We start from the raw sequence: 17,145 nt of genomic DNA, 5'->3' as shown, positions 1-17,145 counted from the left end.
TTTCCCCTCCATGGACCACTTGAAAATTGCTGACTGTCTTGGCAGACCACGTATTGATTTGTCCCCTGTTCCAGCAATTGTAATGTGCTGTGCTAGACATGGTATGATTTTTAATTATATTTTTAGTGCTGCTTTGATTCCTTACGTACATTTTTATTGTGTTACAATTTGAATGCCATAAAACTCAAATTGTAATACAATAATATACAATATAAGAAATAAACAAGCAATAAAAATGAAAAATTAACCCTATGAACAGTGTGTCCAAAATGCAACACGAGATAGTGCTGGAAGATGAGACCCCCCCCCCAGGTCAAAAGGCATTCATCAAGCTACTGGGGAAGAACAAAGGACAAGTACGAGTAGCACTGTGACTAATGACGCAGCTGGGTCAAAGCCGAAAGGAAGCCCAGAGGCTGATGTGCACAGATGCGAAACGAGAGTCCAGAGTTCTACGATGCACACAATAGGAACATGGAATGTGAGAAGCATGAACCAGGGAAAGTTAGAAATTGTCAAGCAAGAAATGGAACGTATCAACATTACGAAATGAATTAAATTAAAATGGACACGAATGGGACATTTTCAATCAGGCAACTATAAAATATTTTAGGCAGGAAATGAGAAATTAAGAAGAAATGGGGTTGCTTTAATAGTGAACAGTGGTGTAGCAAAAGCAATTAGGAGCTATAATGCAAGGTCTGAGCGAGTTAATGAGATTAAATGGGAAACCTATTACCATATAACCATCCAAGTCTACGCTCCAATGGCAAACGCAGAAGAGGAATTGGAGAGATTTTACACAGAAGTACAGGAAGAAACTGATCAAATACCAAAACAAGATGTGCTAATAATCATGGGGTGCTGGAATGCAAAGGTGGGGAACAGAGAAGAATTAAGAATTGTGGGGAAATGGGGCTTAGGAGACAGAAATGAAGCAGGAGAAAGACTTACTGAATTCTGTGAAGCCAATAATTTGTTTCTTGCAAACACATTTTTTGAGCAACCAAAAAGACAACTGTACACGTGGACATCACCAAATGGTCAATATAGGGATCAAATTGATTATATAATTGGTAGCAGATGATGGAGAAGTTCCATACTTTCTGCGAATACAAGACCAGGAGCAGACTGCGGTACAGATCATGAACTGATCGTATCAAAAAACAGAGTAAAGCTAAAGAAGAAGAACAAAGACTCATAATGCCAAAATACAATTTAAAAAACATCCCAGAGAGTTTAAAAATCAAATAAGGAACAGATTTGAGGCTTTAAACTTAGTTGACAGAGAACCAGAAGAACTATGGAGTGAAGTCAGAGACATTATCAGGGAAGAATGCAAAAAGACAATACCTCTAGTTAAAAAGAGAGAAAGACCTCAAGGGATGACTGAAGAAACCCTTAAAATGATTAAAGAGAGAAGAAAAGCAAAAGGAGATAGAAACACAGTCAGAAACCCTAAATGCAACAATACAGCAACTAGTCCATAGAGACAAAGAGAACTATTACGATAGTTACTGTATAGAAATAGAAGAGGACAACAAAAAGGGTAGAACAAGAGCACTATTCCAAAAGATTAGGGAAATGAAAGGGAAATTTAAACCAAGAGTAGGGATGTTGAATAATCAACAGGGGAAGACACTAACTGACCGAGATGAAATAAAAGGAAGATGGAAGCAATACACTGAAGAACTCTATAAAAGAGATGCAAGGATGACAGATTCATTCACGAAGGAACCGTATGGTGAAGAACCAGAAATTTTAGAATGTGAAGTGAAAGCTGCTCTCTTAAAATACTTGGAGAAACAAATCACCAGGAACAGATGGCATACCAATAGAATTGCTACAAGCTACTGACTGAATCTGTCTTACCATTGCTTTCCTCTAAGTGTATGGCACCCAGTATTCCCGGCAGTTTCCCATCCAAGTACTAACTAGGCCTGACCCTGCTTACCTTCCGAGATCAGACGAGATTTGATCAGACTCTGTCTCACACCTTTTCCGATTGGGAACCAATCGGTTTCTCCATGTTCTGTCCTTACAGTAGCCTTGTGCCAAAGTATAGGTTACACATCACAACAATCAGATGCTGTGGTACCATTTCTTTTAAAGCATTCCATAGTTTTTAATGATCTACACAAAGGCTTTGCTGTAATCTATAAAGCACAGGGTGATTTTCTTCTGAAATTCCTTGGTCTGTTCCATTATCCAACGTATGTTTGCAATATGATCTCTGGTACCTCTTCCTTTTCTAAATCCACCTTGGACATCTGGCATTTCTCGCTCCCTATATGGTAAGAGCCTTTGTTGTAGAATCTTCAGCATTACTTTACTTGCATGGGATATTAAGGCAATAGTTCGATTATGACTGCATTCCCTGGGATCCCCTTTCTTTGGAATTGGGATATATATTGAACGCTTCCAGTCTGTGGGCCATTGTTTAGTTTTCCATATTTCGTGCTAAGAGGTAGTCAGAGGTGGTTTACCATTGCCATCCTCTGAGTTTGGATGCATCTTAGTCTGGTGTCTCAACTTTGACCATTTTGCCTTGGGTGACCCTGCTAGGAGTCTAGCCTCCTAGTCTCCTTGGACTCCTGACAGCATTGCTCTCAGCTTCTTCTACACTCAAACCCTCTCACCACGTTATGGTGTGCATCCTAGAGGAGGGTTAGAAGAATTTAGGAATTACAGTTCTGAACATCAACAATGGCACAAAGCACCTTAACTTAAGAAATGTGTACAATAAATGTGTACAATAATGTTGGCTATGTTGTTGTTGGTTAGATTTATTAGTTGCTTGTTGCCCGAAGGTCTTGAAGCAACTTACAACACTGTTAAAAACAAAAGCAATATACCATACAATGAAAACAAATTATAAAACAACAACAGCTACCCCCATAAAGTGACAGAAAGCTTTGCCAGCACACTAATACAAAAAAACATATCAGTCTCTCAAATGCCTGGAAAAAAATGTGTCAATGAAGGCACCAGGCAGACCCCACTGGGGAGTGCATTCCACTGTTAACAGTTTCATCATTTTCATACTGTGTTTGTAAGCAAATATAATATTAACTATTGCCCCAGCTCTAAGTATAGTTTTTTTTAACAGAAACAACCTAGAATGTACATTCAGAAGCTTCATGAAATGGCACTTCAAATAAGGTTGCCAGCTTTTCAACAAGCCTCAGATGCTATGCCTTTAATAGCAGCTTCACATGCAGCATTTAGCAAGGGTAGCATTATCTCCCGATTCCCACAGGTGAAGCAAGTGTTGGAGGTGCAGCTACAGAGGCTGGTTGAAAAGTGGCAACCCTGGCTCAGGACTGGACAAGCATAATGCCACACTACACTGTCCCTTCAAATAATTCATTGTTCATTGGAAAAAGAACCCAGAGCCTCTGTTTCTCAAGTAATACAGACAATCTTCCCCAGTATCAACTGTCTTGAACCCTATGATTGGCAGGTAAGGCCTTGGTGATGGTGCCGCCACGGAGCACTGGCTAGTTGGTGCTGACCTGTGACAAGGCCTTGTCAGTAGTGGCTTCCCATTTTGTGGAATGCCCTCTCCAGTGAGGTGCATCTGTCTTCATCACTATTAACTTTCAGGAGGAATTTTAAAACATTTTTCTTTACCTAGACATTTGATGGCTCTTGCAGACACCATCTCATCAGGATGTGTCTTCCCCACAACTCAGGAAGCAAACCTTTGCTGTTCTGGCACTGACCCTTTGCAATTCCCTCCCCTTAAATATTACATAGGCGCCATCTCTGTTATCTTTTCGGCACCTACAGAAGAACTTCCTCTTTCAACAAGCCTTTTAAGTAGAGACCTTATCCTAGTCTGTATCTGTGTTCAAATTGCTTTTTAAGATTTTTTAAAGATTTTTTTTGAAAATGTATTATTTTAAAGATGTTTTTAGAGTTATATCCCTTGTTTGCCTCCCTGTGCTCTTTCTGAGAGGAAGGGTGGGATGATGATGATGATAATAATGACAGTTTACACTCCTAGAGGTGGGACCTCTTAGATTCCGAAGAATCCCTGCACTGATTAAACATCTTTTTTCCCACCCATGAGGTCAACTTCTAGCTATCTGTTCCAGCTCAAATATACGTGCCACCTGGACCTCCTCCTGAGATCATCCCTATTTTTGTATGTCCCCTGCTCTTGTGGTTACATGAGACCCTACTTCACTGCCTTTTGGGGCAGTATGCTCCCTACGGTGTCCCCTAAATATCCTGACCTCAAAACTCACACTTAGATCCCAGGCATAGGTTCTCTTTGGAACATAGGAAGCTGCCTTATCCTGAGTCAGACCATGGGTCTATCTAGCTCAGTATTGTCTACACTGACTGGCAGCAGCTTCAGGATTTCAGATAGATTGGAATTGGACCTTCTGCATGCTCTTGTGCCTACATAAAGTTTTCCCAGACATGAGTTATCTTGAAACTAAATGGTTCCTTGTCATGAACTTGCCCTTCACCAGGGATTATCCCTCCTGACGCCCCATGCTTGGCTCAGGAAATCCCCACCCAGCAGGACGCTTGCCTCAGCCTCAGCCAGATACTCTGTCTGCACCACAAGCTTCAGCCTTTCCACCTGACCACTGGTATGCCCTGTTGGCACAATAAGATGTAAGTACAGGAACTGAATAGGACCCTGATATGGTAGCACACGTCACCAGACGCGCAGGAATTTACATGAACAATATAACTTTATTAAAATACTAGATGTCAAACACCATATTGATGTATAGTCCCTATCTTCCCTACCTGTCCTACCTCGTCTAACTAATATGTAATCCATCCTTTTCCACCCAGCTCACTCCCACAACACAACCTCCCTCCTTCCTCTCCAAATCCCAACAACAAAAAACTCCCAACGGACAAAACCAACCGTCTTTTTATTCAAATCTCCCTTAGAACTCTCACTCACACACCCCCTCCCACCTGGCAGCCTTACATCACTTGTACTCCCAGGCATTAGCACAACCAATGCATTTATTAAAATAGTGAGCTTAAAACCAAATTCCACATATGATTCAAACGAAGTTACTGTGGTACTTCTGAATTTCTTTCTAAAGAATTCAGGTCCAAACCTAAACCTTTGATAGACAGCAGCCTTAAAGGTATCAAAATCCCCTGCCTCTTCAACTGAGAAACTATTATATATTTCCGCCAGTTCTCCTTTTAATAAATTCAGAATATACCTCATATATTCCCTAGGATCCATATTCCACATTTGAGCAGCTTTCTCAAAGGTGTCTAAAAAAAATCTGGGGATCCTCCCCGATTTCATAGGAACTGAAATGCTTAGGAGAAACCTTGACAGGTCTGGATTCCTCAACCCTCCTCCCTCCTTCCCTCAGCAGTTTTCCTTTTCCACTTGGAGTCTTTCAAATTCCAATTCTCCATCCAACTCTTTGTCTAAATTCTGCTTCTTTCTGTTGCATTTCTGCCCTCAGTTTCTCCCTCTGAAACTCTAGATACTAAGGATTCATTTCTATAGGTGTGGATCTATCTGGCGTTCCCTCAGCACCTTCACCTCGGAAGTAATCTAAAAGTATCAGCTTTAACTCATCTGCTGATTTTCCTTCACAAGGAAGATTTAGTTGTCTACATTTGTCAATTAAGCTTTCCTTCTTCATTGGCTTGATCTCCATTTTCCTCTTTCCTTTCACACCCACTGTTTCCACTTCACATTCTCTGAGGGTTTGATATGTTGTTTCACCAGTGCACTCCTTACATGTCACCACCTTGTGACAAAACAAAATTCCTTTTTATTCAGTAGCCTAAAGCTGACCAGGAAATAAAACCCTTTTATTTTGGCTCCCGCTGCCATTGCTGCCGCTTTGTCAGGCACCCGCCCATCACCAGAAATTATTATCCCCCCTGACACCCCACACTTGGTTCACCCCAACTGTCAAAACCAACTGTCTTTTTTTCAAACCTCCCTTAGAACTCTTTGGAAAAGTTACTTTTTTGAACTACAACTCCCATCAGCCCAATCCAGTGGCCATGCTGGCTGGGGCTGATGGGAGTTGTAGTTCAAAAAAGTAACTTTTCCAAGCTCTAAGTATTACATCACTCATACTCCCAGGCATCCCATTAACCCCTTCAAACCCATAACGCATTTACTAACCATTCTCAGCAAGTGGTTTCCTTACATTCCTCTTTCCTCACCCTAGCATTCATCTTAATCTAGCCATTAAGTATGTATAGTTTTAGCCCATGTTTTTTCACTCGCCATCCCAGGATGTTGCCATTCTAGTTTATGTTGGCTTCCTGGTCCTTTCTCACTTTTTCTTTTAAGCCTAGAAGCAGCACTTTAGCAAAATCCAGTTGTTTCTTTTGCAAGCAATCGTTTAGTCTGTTCTACCCATGTTCCCTTGAACAATCAAACATAAGCCAATAAAAAATCATGGGGTTCAGCGTCTCACACCCAGCAACTGGTATTCAAAAGCGTACTGCCTCTGACAGTGGAGACAGAACATAGCCATCATGACTAGTAGTAGCCATTGACAGTCTTATCCGCCATGAATTTGTCTAATCCTGTTTCAAAACCATCAGGATGGTGGCCATCGCTACATTTTGTTGGCGTGAATTCCACGGTTTAACCACACTCTGCGTGAAGTCTTAAAACTGCCAACATTCAGCTTCATTAGATGCCCGCGAGTTCTTTGTGTTAAGAGAGGGAGAACAACTTTTTTTCTCTAGCCACTTTCTCCACAGCCAAAGGAATGGTACAGGCAAATGCCTGGAGTGGACAGAAATAGGGAATGGAGGCAGGCCCTCCCCTCAAATGATTTGCAGGGAAAGTACGTCACAATCTTAGCCATGTGGACTGCAGCCTTAAAGCACAATCCAAGATATGTGGATTGCAGCCTTACAGCCCAATCCTAGCCCTGTGGATTGCAGCCTTACCGCACCACCAAGGTATGTGGGTTGCAGCCTTGTAGCGCAAGCCTAGCCACGTCTACTCCGAATGAAGCCCTATTGAACTCAAAGGGCCTGACTCCCAGGTAAATGGCGTTAGGATTGCAGTCTTCATCAACAGCAGCCTGCTATTGGCTTTCTCTCTCCTCCCCTCCTCCCCCGCCCTTTCATCTCATCCTTTGTTCTTCGAGAAAGAAGATGATGTGGTGGTGGTGCACTGAAGGGTTAAGCAGACAGAGCCTCGCTTCCCAGAGTGGACGAGAAAAGTCATTGGAAGAGGAGATTATGCGCCTGCCCAGCCATCATTTCCTCTTCCTTGCCTTTTGTGGAGGAGGAGAGGAGCCTGTGGAGTTTGGCCCTCTTGGGTGCCAGCCTCTTGCGGTGACTCCAGCGCTCACAGCCAGGTAAAGGGGGGAAAAAGTCGCCTGTTGCATCCATGCGCTCTTGCATTGCAGCACTTGGGAGGCTGCAAAGCGTGTTTGGCGCAGCCCAGAGCGTTTGTGCGCGCGACATTTGGGAATGGGGGGCCAGAGGAGAAAGGCGGGGCCATTGCTCAGTGGCTGAGCCCATGCTTTGCCCCCACTCCCCAGTGTCGGGAGTGGAAAGGTGATGGGAAGACAGGAGTGGGATAGGGTGCATGGGAAGCTGCGTTTGAGTCACTCCATTCATCCACCTGACAAGGCAGAAGGGAGACGGGGGTGTCTGCGTGGTGGAGGAGAACCATAATGATAGGAACACAGGAAACTGCCATCTACCAAGTCAGAGCATTGGTATATCCAGGATTTCAAGCAGGGGGTACCCCCCAGCCCTACCTGGAGATGCTGCCCGGGGATTGAACCTGGCACCTGATGCTTGCAAGGTGGATGTTCTACCAATGAGCTATGGACCGGTGAAAATATCTATGGTGGCAAGGGGTCTGCCGCTGGTCAGAGGAGGTAACACTGGATGAGATGGAGGAGTGGAAATAGAGTTGGCACCCAGGCTGCTTTGGGGAAGGGCCGTCGCTCCATGGTAGAGCATCAGCTCTGCGTGCAGAAGATCTCGGGTTCAGTCTGCAGCATCTGCAGGTAGGGCTGGGAAAGACTTAATGTCCGATGCCCTGGAGAGCCACTGCCAGTCAGTGCGGACAGTACTGAGCTAGATGGACCAATGGTCTGACCCAGCATAAGGTAGGTTCCTGTGTTCCTTAGTTTGACAGGTCAAATATTTGCCCAGTGTTCCATGATGCTTGGAAGATGGGTTTGCAGGACACTGATTAAAAGCAGGCTTTTCTTTAAAAAAAAAAGAGAGAGAGATTTAAAAACCAAGTAACAGGAACTATTTTAATTCCCTTTTTTAAAAAAGCTTTTTAACTGCAAGTGAAGCCTTGTGCGTTCCAGGATTAAAGTGAAAGAAGAATTATTCACACGTTTCTAGAAAATGTTTAAATATTTTAATGAATTATGTCACAAGAGTAATTTCATCAACAGTTGAACTGAAGTGTTTTTGTGATTGGCATAGATTTGAAACCTATGTTTAACAGCCGACTCTTATGCTTGTCTTCTCAGAAATAAGTCCTTTAGGCTCACTTCAAGTTAAGCGGGTATGGAATTATTTTCTTTGACTTTTGTTCAAATGAAGAACATCCCTGTTATAGTCTTTTTTTCTTTTTTAGTTACTAAAGCTCCACTAGAAACAGTGGAGCCAAGTAAACATATATATGACCGTTAGCTTTTTGCTATGTTGTTGTCATTTCAGTGTACTAATGTATATTTATAAATGTGGTAAACTGCCTTGACCTTTCTTGTTGGAGTGGAAAGTTGGGATAGAAATCTGGTATGCAAATAAAAAAAATATTTGACTAGCCAGTTGACCAGGAGTCTTGTGATAGGGTCAAATGCAGAACTGTGGGTTGAAATAATAGGTGGGGAAGAGTCATATCTCATAAGAAAATAAAAGGAGTCCGCTGCCTCAGGCCAATGGGCTATCTAGTCCAGCATCCTGTCCTCACAGTGGCCAACTAGTTGCCCATGGGAATCTCACAAGCAGGACTTGAGTATAAAGAGCATTCTCCTATAGTTTCCAGCAACTGGTATTTGGAAACATACTACCTCTGATTAGGGTGGCAGAGCATAACCATGATGGCTAGTGGTCACTGATAGCCTTTTTGTCCATGAACTTGTCCAGTCATCTTTTAAATCCATTCAAGTTGGTGGCCATTCCTGTCTCTCGTGGGAGCAAATTCCATAGTTTTAACCAGGGCTGTGGAGTCGGAGTCGTGGAGTTGGAGTCGTAAGCAATTTTGGGTGGAGTCGGAGAAATGTTCCGACTCCAGCTTCAAAATAAATTTTGATTGACAAATTTTTTAAAATATAAATTCATATTGTCAAAGAAGCTTCCCATGAAGTCAGCTGTAGTTGAGCATTTCACCATAACTCAAGATGGAAAACATTTTGTGTGTCAGTGTATGACACAGGACCCAGATGAAGACAAATGCTGTGATGCCAAGATCAGCGCATATTCAGGCCGCGATAAAAATGCTCCTATGAGAGCTTCCAATTTAAAAAGACATTTACAGCCCTTTCCAGGGCTGTGGAGTCGGAAGCAATTCTGGGTGGAGTTGGAGTCGGACAGTAGAAAAATAGAGGAGTCGGAGTCAAAGGTTTGGTGTACCGACTCCACAGCCCTGGTTTTAACTATGCACTATGTGAAGTATTTTATTTTTTCTGTTCTGAACCTTCCAACATTCAGCTTCACTGGATGTCCATAAGTTCTGGTGTTATGAGAGAGGGAGCAAAACTTTTCTCTATCCACTTTCTCCATGCCATGCATACTTTTATACGCTTGTGTCATGTCACCTTTGACTTGCCTTTTCTCTAAACTAAAAAGCCCAAAAGCTGCAACCTTTCTTCATAAGGGAGTTGCTCCGTTCCCTTGATCATTTTGGTTGTCCTTTTCTGAACCTTTTCAAACTCTACAATATCTTTTTTAAGATGAGTGGACCAGAACTGTACACCATATTCCAAATGTGGCTGCACCATAGATTTATATAATGGCATTATGATAGCAGTTTTATTTTTAGTACCAATTTTCAGTTTTCAAGCTCAATGGTAGAGGTTTTGCTTTGCATGCAGAATGTCCCAGATTCAATCCCCAGCATCTCCAGGTGTTATTATTTTATTTATTTGTTTGCTTGTTTGTTTATTTATCAAATTTGTATACCGCCCTTCGTCCCAGAAGGAGCCCACGGCAACAAACAAAAACACTTACACTTTAAAACATATTAAAACAAAACAGCTTTTAAAACATCTTAAAAAGCAATTCCAATGCAGATGCAGACTGTGATAAGGTCTCTGCTTAAAAGTCTTGTCCTGTCTGAAAACCTGGAGAGCTGCTGTCAGTCAGTGTAAACAATACTGAGCTAGATAGGCCAATGATCTGTCTCAATATAAGGGATTTTCCTATGTTCTGATATAAAAGGAAGAATGTCTCAGGGGACAGAATGTTGTACTTGGACCAGAGTTCAGATCCCATGCTGGTTAATTACTTATCAGCACTATTCCTGTCTTGTCCTTCTTCCAAGGAGCAGCATACATTTGTTTGTTTATAGTATTTTTACCCTGCTCTTTAGCCAAAAAGCTTCCTAGGCCAGATCACAAAAATTAGTATTAAGACAATCTCCGCCTGTAGCCGTGCAATCTAAAAAGACACAGCGTAAAAGGAGAAGAGGTTGGGGCGAAGAAGAAAAAGGAAGCTCAGGTCAGTTGTTAAAGTTACCATTTTGTAATGAAGATAATGGTGGTGGTGGAACTTTAAAGATTAAACAATTAATTGCGACTTTCATGGACTGGAGCCTGCTTTTTCAGATAAACAAAGAACCTGTACATTTTGTCTAAATGGCAGTAAATTATAGAACAGCCTTTAAATGTGGACAGAATACAGACAAAGAGGGGAATAAGCATTTGAACGCTGTTCTTTTTTTGACTGAGCCCTTGAATTGACTACTATTTAGGTAAAATGTGCAGATTCTCCCACTGGGCCCAGCCAGCATGGTCAATGGTCAGGGATGATCACAGTTTGCAGTCCCTCAATGTCTCCAGGGCATCAGATTTGGGGAAAGGGCTGGTCTAACCATGGAAGCTTGCTGGCCTATTTCTTATTGATATACTGCAGATCTACATGGTTATATCTATATTGGCTAGATTGGTGGTGAGCCCTTCTAGATCAGACCATTGTTGTACGGGACGGTGCCATTTTGGCTATTGGAACTTGGCACTCACCTCTGAACATCAGGAAGAGGAGGAATGATAACTGCTTCTGAAGCCGGAAGTTTAGTCGTTTTGGCTAATGACCGTCGTGACGTGGGGGGGAGGCTTATTATTATTAATTTGATTTATCACCCACCTTTTCCCCAAAGGTCCCAATGTGGGTTGCAACAATTTAAAATACAACGTTAACAACAGCTACAAGCACAAGAATAGGGTGCAGCCTAAAAATATACATCTCAAGAGTCAAAGGTCTGGGTAAAGAGGTAATTTATATTTATTTATTTAAAATATTTCTATCCTGCCTTTCTACCCTACAATAGGGCACTCAGGGCGGCTACAATAAAATAGCACACATATATAATAAAATTCACAATAAAAAGTCAAATTAAAATGTAAATTAAAATGCATAAAATACTATTAAAATACATTAAACGCATTATGCATATACATACACACATACATGCATATACACATATAAAAGAGTGAGAATAAAAGAACTTAAAAGATAAAAATAAAAGATAAAAAGACTTTAAACAGTGTCAGGCTGACCCATCAGTCCCAACCAAAGGCTCTCCGGAACAAAACAATTTTTACAAGTTTCCGGAAGACCATCGGGAGGGAGCAAAGCGGGCTGCTTGGGGCAGGGAATTCCAAAGTCTGGGAGCCACAACTGAAAAGGCTCTCTCCCACGTGCCTGGGAGAATCTAACTTCTTCCATTCCAGGCACGCAAAGGAGACCAGAGGCAGATGACCTTAAATCCAGGGTAGGAACATATGGACGTAAGCGGTCCCTTAAGTACACTGGTCCAAGGCCGTTTAGGGCTTTAAAGGTCTAAAGCAGCACTTTGAATTGGGCTCGGAAACAAATTGGGAGCCAGTGGAGTTGAGAAAGCACTAGGGTGATATGCTCCCTGTGCCGCGCTCCAGTTAACATTCAGAAGGTACTTCTTCAGCACCCAATGAAAACTTAGTGCCGGATGCACTCTGTGGGGAGGAGATCCAACATCTTGGGGAAGAGTAGTAGAGCGTCTGCCTTGCATGCGGAAGGTCCCAAGTTCAGCCCCCAATTTCTCATGGCAGGGCTGGGAGAAAACCCTGTCTGAAACCCCAAAGAGCTGTTGCCAGTCTGTGTAGGCAGTACTGAGCTAAATGGGTCAGTGGGTCTGGCTCAGTATAAGGCAGCTTCCTATGTTCCTAATTTAAGGACCTAAAAAGCGCCCTATGTGTCTTTTCAACAGTTGACGCCAGAGCTGAATTTTCATTTCTGTCTATTCTCGTCTGTGTGCATCTTCTTTTGTTTACCTCCTAGGAAAAACCCTTCTCATCAGCTCTCTGGCGAAACAACTTGGCTGCCGACGGGCTGCTGCACTCCACCAGTACGACTGAAAAATGCCTGGTGGCTCTTGTTGGACCAGCCTGAGGATGGGTAGATAATTCGAGCCAAGTCCGTCCGTGTGTGGTTTTGTTCTCGTTTTGTCTTTATGTTCTGGCATTCCCAGTCAAATCCAAGCTTTTTACGGGTGAGAGCGTGTGCGGAGTGGGTGCTGAGACGAAGCCATCATGAGACACAAGATGGTCCCAGAGAAGGGGGAAAGTCAGAACGTGGGCTTTCAGGACCAGGCTCTGTCTGACCAGGGAGCACCCAGAAGGGGGCAGCTGCCAGAGGAGAAGCGGCGCCGTGCAGAGTCCGAACCTGGTGGGGCATCGGAGGGAGCCGGTAGGACATCTCCTGAACTCAAGGCCAAGAATGATGAGGGTCCCGTGAAGAAGGAAGCTTCTGTGAAAGCGACGAGCGAACCAGGCGAGAGGCGGTTGAAATATTTAGACCCGCGGGCAGCCTTGAAGACCATGCAGTCGCGTAACGCGGGGTGGGGGAGCCCAGAGCCACTGGAATCTGAGCCGTGGGAGAACTCAAAGGCTTGCCTGGCCTCCTTGGAAGGAGCGGCTGAAGCTTACCGGCGGTTCAAAGGCCTGGCGGATCTCAGCAGAGAAAGCCACGGGGACTGCAGGAGGAGCGAATCCCCAAAGATGGTGGACGACAAGAAGGCGAGGGAGGAGCTCCTTAGAGATGACTCCGTCACCATGGACGTGCAGCGGACGCTCTTCAGGGAGTTCCGCTATCAGGAGGTCGAGGGGCCCCGTGAGGCCTGTAGTCGCCTCTGGTACCTCTGCCACCGGTGGCTGAAGCCGGAGAGGCACACCAAGGAGCAGATCCTGGAGTTGGTGATCCTGGAGCAGTTCCTGGCCATCTTGCCATCAGAGCTCCAGAGCTGGGTCAAGGCTGGTTGCCCTCAGTCCTGTGACCAGGCGGTGGCCCTGGCAGAAGACTTCGCACCGCGGCGGCGAGGGAATAGATGTCTGGAGCGGGAGGTGAGAGCGTTCTCATGAGGCAGTGGCCTTAATCTTCGTTATTTTATCGATTGTTGCTGCAGTGTTGTGTGAATTGTAAACTGCTTAGGGGAAGAGTCCTAGCTTGGTGGTAGAGCGCCTGCTTTGGATCCAGAAGGTCCCAGGTTCAATCCCCTGCATCTCCAAGTAGGGTTGGGAATGTCCCATGCGTGGAACCCTGTAGAGCTGCTGCCAGTCAGTGTAGGCAATATTGAACTACGTGGACTAGATACAAGGCAGCTTCATCTGAGAGTGGAATATCAAATCCTTGCAAGCAAAATACATTTAACAGCTGAGTGATACGGTACCGGCAGGAAGTCCCAGGTTTGATCTGTCGTCTCCACTTAAAACAGATCTTGGACAGCAGCATTGCCCAAGAGCAGCTGCCAGTCAGAGCAGGCAACACTGGGCTGCATGAACCAGTGGTTGCATTCTGTGTAAGAAGGAGCAGGGGGAAGGGGTGACCACCAAAATCAAGAAGAAGAAAATGTAAGAACAGCCGTGCTGGATCAGGCAAGTGGCTCGTTCAAGTCCAGCATCCTGTTTTCACAGTGGCCAACTGATGCCCCAAAGGAAAGGCCACAAGCAGGATGCAAACCCAAGGACCCGCTCTGCTCACCTGTGATTCCCAGCAACTGGCATGTGGAGTCATAATGCTTCCAACAGTGGAGGCACAGAGCATGGCTATCATGGTTAGTAGCTGCTGACAGTCTTTACCCTCCATGAATTTGTCTAATCCTCTTTTAAATGCATCCAAGTTGGTGGCCACCAGTACTGCATGTGGGAGCGAACGTCATATGTTACGTGTGAAGAAGCACCAACAGCGTTAAATTCATTGACACCTCTGCCTCTCATTCAAAGTACCATACCCAGGGCCGGTTCCAAAGGACGGCCAGGTCAGGCCCTGGCCGAGGGCCCCTAGAACCAAAGAGGCCCCTGAGGGGCCTCTCAATTGGGTGGGGGAGGAGTAGCGCTCCTTTTTTGTGATCTGTGGGAAAGTAGTTGCCGCGGATCACAGGGAGGGAGCTTCTTCCGCCCACCCGTTCGTTCGCTGGCTCCACCTACCCGTCTCTCCTGCGTTTTGAGGCTGCGTCCGCAGGACTGCCATTAACCAAGATGGCAGCCGAGGTTTCCTTAAGGGGCTGAAGCCTCCACCGCCATCTTGGTTGATGGTAGTGATGCGTGTGCGTAGCAGCCCACGCAGCCACAAAAGACAGGAGAGACGGAGCCAGCAAACAGGTGGGCGGAAGAAGCTCTCTTCCTGCGAGAGACAGGTAGGCGCACAAGCGTGCCGGTGCAAGCAGGTGCCCAAGGGCCCCGGCATGTCTGGTGCCGGCCCTGACCATACCGCCCATATCTTTGGGTTGGGATTCATAAGAACGTAAGGAAGAGCTTTGGTGCTGGATCAGAGGCCCATCTAAAGCACTGTTCTTCGACCCTTGGGTCCCCAGATGTTGTTTTATTACAACACCCATCAACCCTATCCAGCTTAGCCAACAGCCAAGGATGATGGGAGCTGTAGTACAACAACATCTGGGGACCCACGGTTGAAGAACAGTGCTCTAGAGTCCAGCATCCTGTTCTCACAGTGGCGGCCAACCAGACGTAGCCCCGGGAAGCCCACGAGCAGGACTGGAGTGCAACAGCAACACTCTTCCCCGCTTGTGATTCCCAGCAGCCAGTTCTCAGAGGCATACTTGGCATCCCTCCTTCCTGCTCCGCTTCCTCAGTCGTGAATGCACCCTTTTGCTGCTATTTCAGGGGCCACCGTTGATCCAGGCGGTGGGTTTGAATTTCCCCACGGCTGAGCCACCTCCAGCAGGCGCTGAAGAGAAGCCGCTTTGCGCCAAGGCCAAGCAGGAGGGTGACGGCAACACTGATTCGGAGGGTAAGGGTTCCCTCCTCTTCTTTTTCCTTCACTCTTTCCTTTCTTTTTTTGGAGGTGGGGGCGGGAAAGGGCTTTGTCTCTAGCTCCTTCCCCAGTGCCTGATAGTTTTCAGATTCAGTATGCAGTCTCCAGAACCTGCAAGAAATGGGTGCCCGTTGTTGTATCTGCTCAAAAGGAGTTGCAGGAGCACCCCAGAGGGAGACGCAGATGAACTTAAAGCAGGGGGTGGGGGACATTTCCTTCTTCCTGCAGGCCAAATTTCCTTTAGGGGAGCCTTCTGGGGGAGGGGAGTCACATGCCAGTAGTGGGCTGTTGGAGATGCTGGGGTGTAACTCAGCTTGTACTGAGAGGCTGGTGGGTTTGCACGGGGAAGGGGAGAGAGAGAGAGAGAGAGAGAGGAACCTCCGTGCTTCCTAGACTGTCTTTCTGACCTAACCTGTGCTGACCTTCCTTCAGGGATGCTAGGCTGAGACGCTTAGGGGTCACGGACCTCATTTCCCGAGTCCTCCCTCATTTGTTGTCCCACTTTGGGAGGGGAGACATCTTTTCCTTTTGTCTCTCTGCCCTGTAGAGAGCCAAGACCAAGCCTGGCTATCTGTGTCTCCAGCTTTGCCTAGCTAGACCTAGGATCTTTCTTGTCCAGTATGTAATTCCAATAATAATAATAATAATAACATTTGTTGGTTACTTGTTACCCAAAGGTCTCCAAACTACGTACAACATTATTAAAAACACATATAAATATATCATACCATGACAACAACCACTACCCCCATGGGGCCATAGGAGGTTTGGGCAGTGCCCTAATAACAGAGCCGGGGGTGAGGGGATAAGTCTTTACCTGGCACCAAAAAGATGTCAACAAAGGCTCAGGCGGACCTCGTCGGGGAGTGCATTCCACAAATAAATGTCAGCTTTATTGTTTTCTTAAGAACAGAGTCTCAGCGTGACTGTATCCAGGGTAAAGCGTGCTCCTTGGACAGGGATCCTGTTAACGTTCAGCTTCTGCCAGCATTCTGCTCCAGTGCAAACATGGGAGGGGCCAGAGGCAAAAGTGGGTGGAGCCCTGAATGCGGCTCTTCCCCTTGTACAGGAGGCTGCGTTCCAGCCATGCAAAAAGCCTGAGCCTTCTACAATACGCTCTTCTCAGTTCCCCATCCAGGCAAGGAGAGGCATTGTCGCAGCTCAAGGGCACGTTCTAGCCAGGCAAAACCACTCTTAAAGAGCGGGGAGAGCAGGACCGGTGAGGGGGCATGGCCTGGGAAGAGCCCAGAGGGCCAGATAGAAATGTCTAGAGGGCCTCATTCAAGCCTCAGGCCTGAGGTTCCCCATCCCTGTCCTAAAGCTTGCCTCCCTTGGAAAGTGATTGCTTGAGCCAGGATCCCTTCCCCCCCCCCCCAATGCTTATGACAATTTATCTATTTGTTTTTGATACTTGTATCCCCGTTGTTCCTCGAATAGGTCAAGGTGGCCTACCAAACAGCAATAGAAGCAAGCCACCGTCGGTGTTATGGCTGGTGTTTAAAAGCAACTGCAGTCAAAAATAGCATGAAAGCAGCAGCAGCATCACGATGTTGATGATTTATTTGCATTGTTGACATTTTGTTAATTTTTTTACTGTGGACGCTTTGTTAAGCTTTTAGGGCGGTATCCGAGCAAAGCAAGGACTTCCGCTTGTGCAGTGGGATT

General features: G+C 45.4%; 1 protein-coding gene across 1 annotated transcript in view; it reads left to right on the top strand.

Annotated features, from left to right (window-relative positions):
* The first annotated feature begins 7,182 nt into the window (after positions 1–7,182).
* The window catches only part of LOC133378929 (uncharacterized), a 28,040-nt gene continuing 18,077 nt past the window's right edge, over positions 7,183–17,145 (top strand). Inside the window, exons 1-3 of the mRNA XM_061613542.1 lie at positions 7,183–7,337; positions 12,490–13,550; positions 15,330–15,456. Coding sequence (XP_061469526.1) covers positions 12,741–13,550; positions 15,330–15,456 — 937 coding nt within the window. The 5' untranslated portion in view covers positions 7,183–7,337; positions 12,490–12,740. The remainder of the gene's footprint in view (positions 7,338–12,489; positions 13,551–15,329; positions 15,457–17,145) is intronic.

Source organism: Rhineura floridana, chromosome 3, assembly GCF_030035675.1.
Source record: "Rhineura floridana isolate rRhiFlo1 chromosome 3, rRhiFlo1.hap2, whole genome shotgun sequence".
Taxonomy (NCBI): domain Eukaryota; kingdom Metazoa; phylum Chordata; class Lepidosauria; order Squamata; family Rhineuridae; genus Rhineura; species Rhineura floridana.
This window is presented reverse-complemented; position numbering and strand designations above follow the sequence as displayed.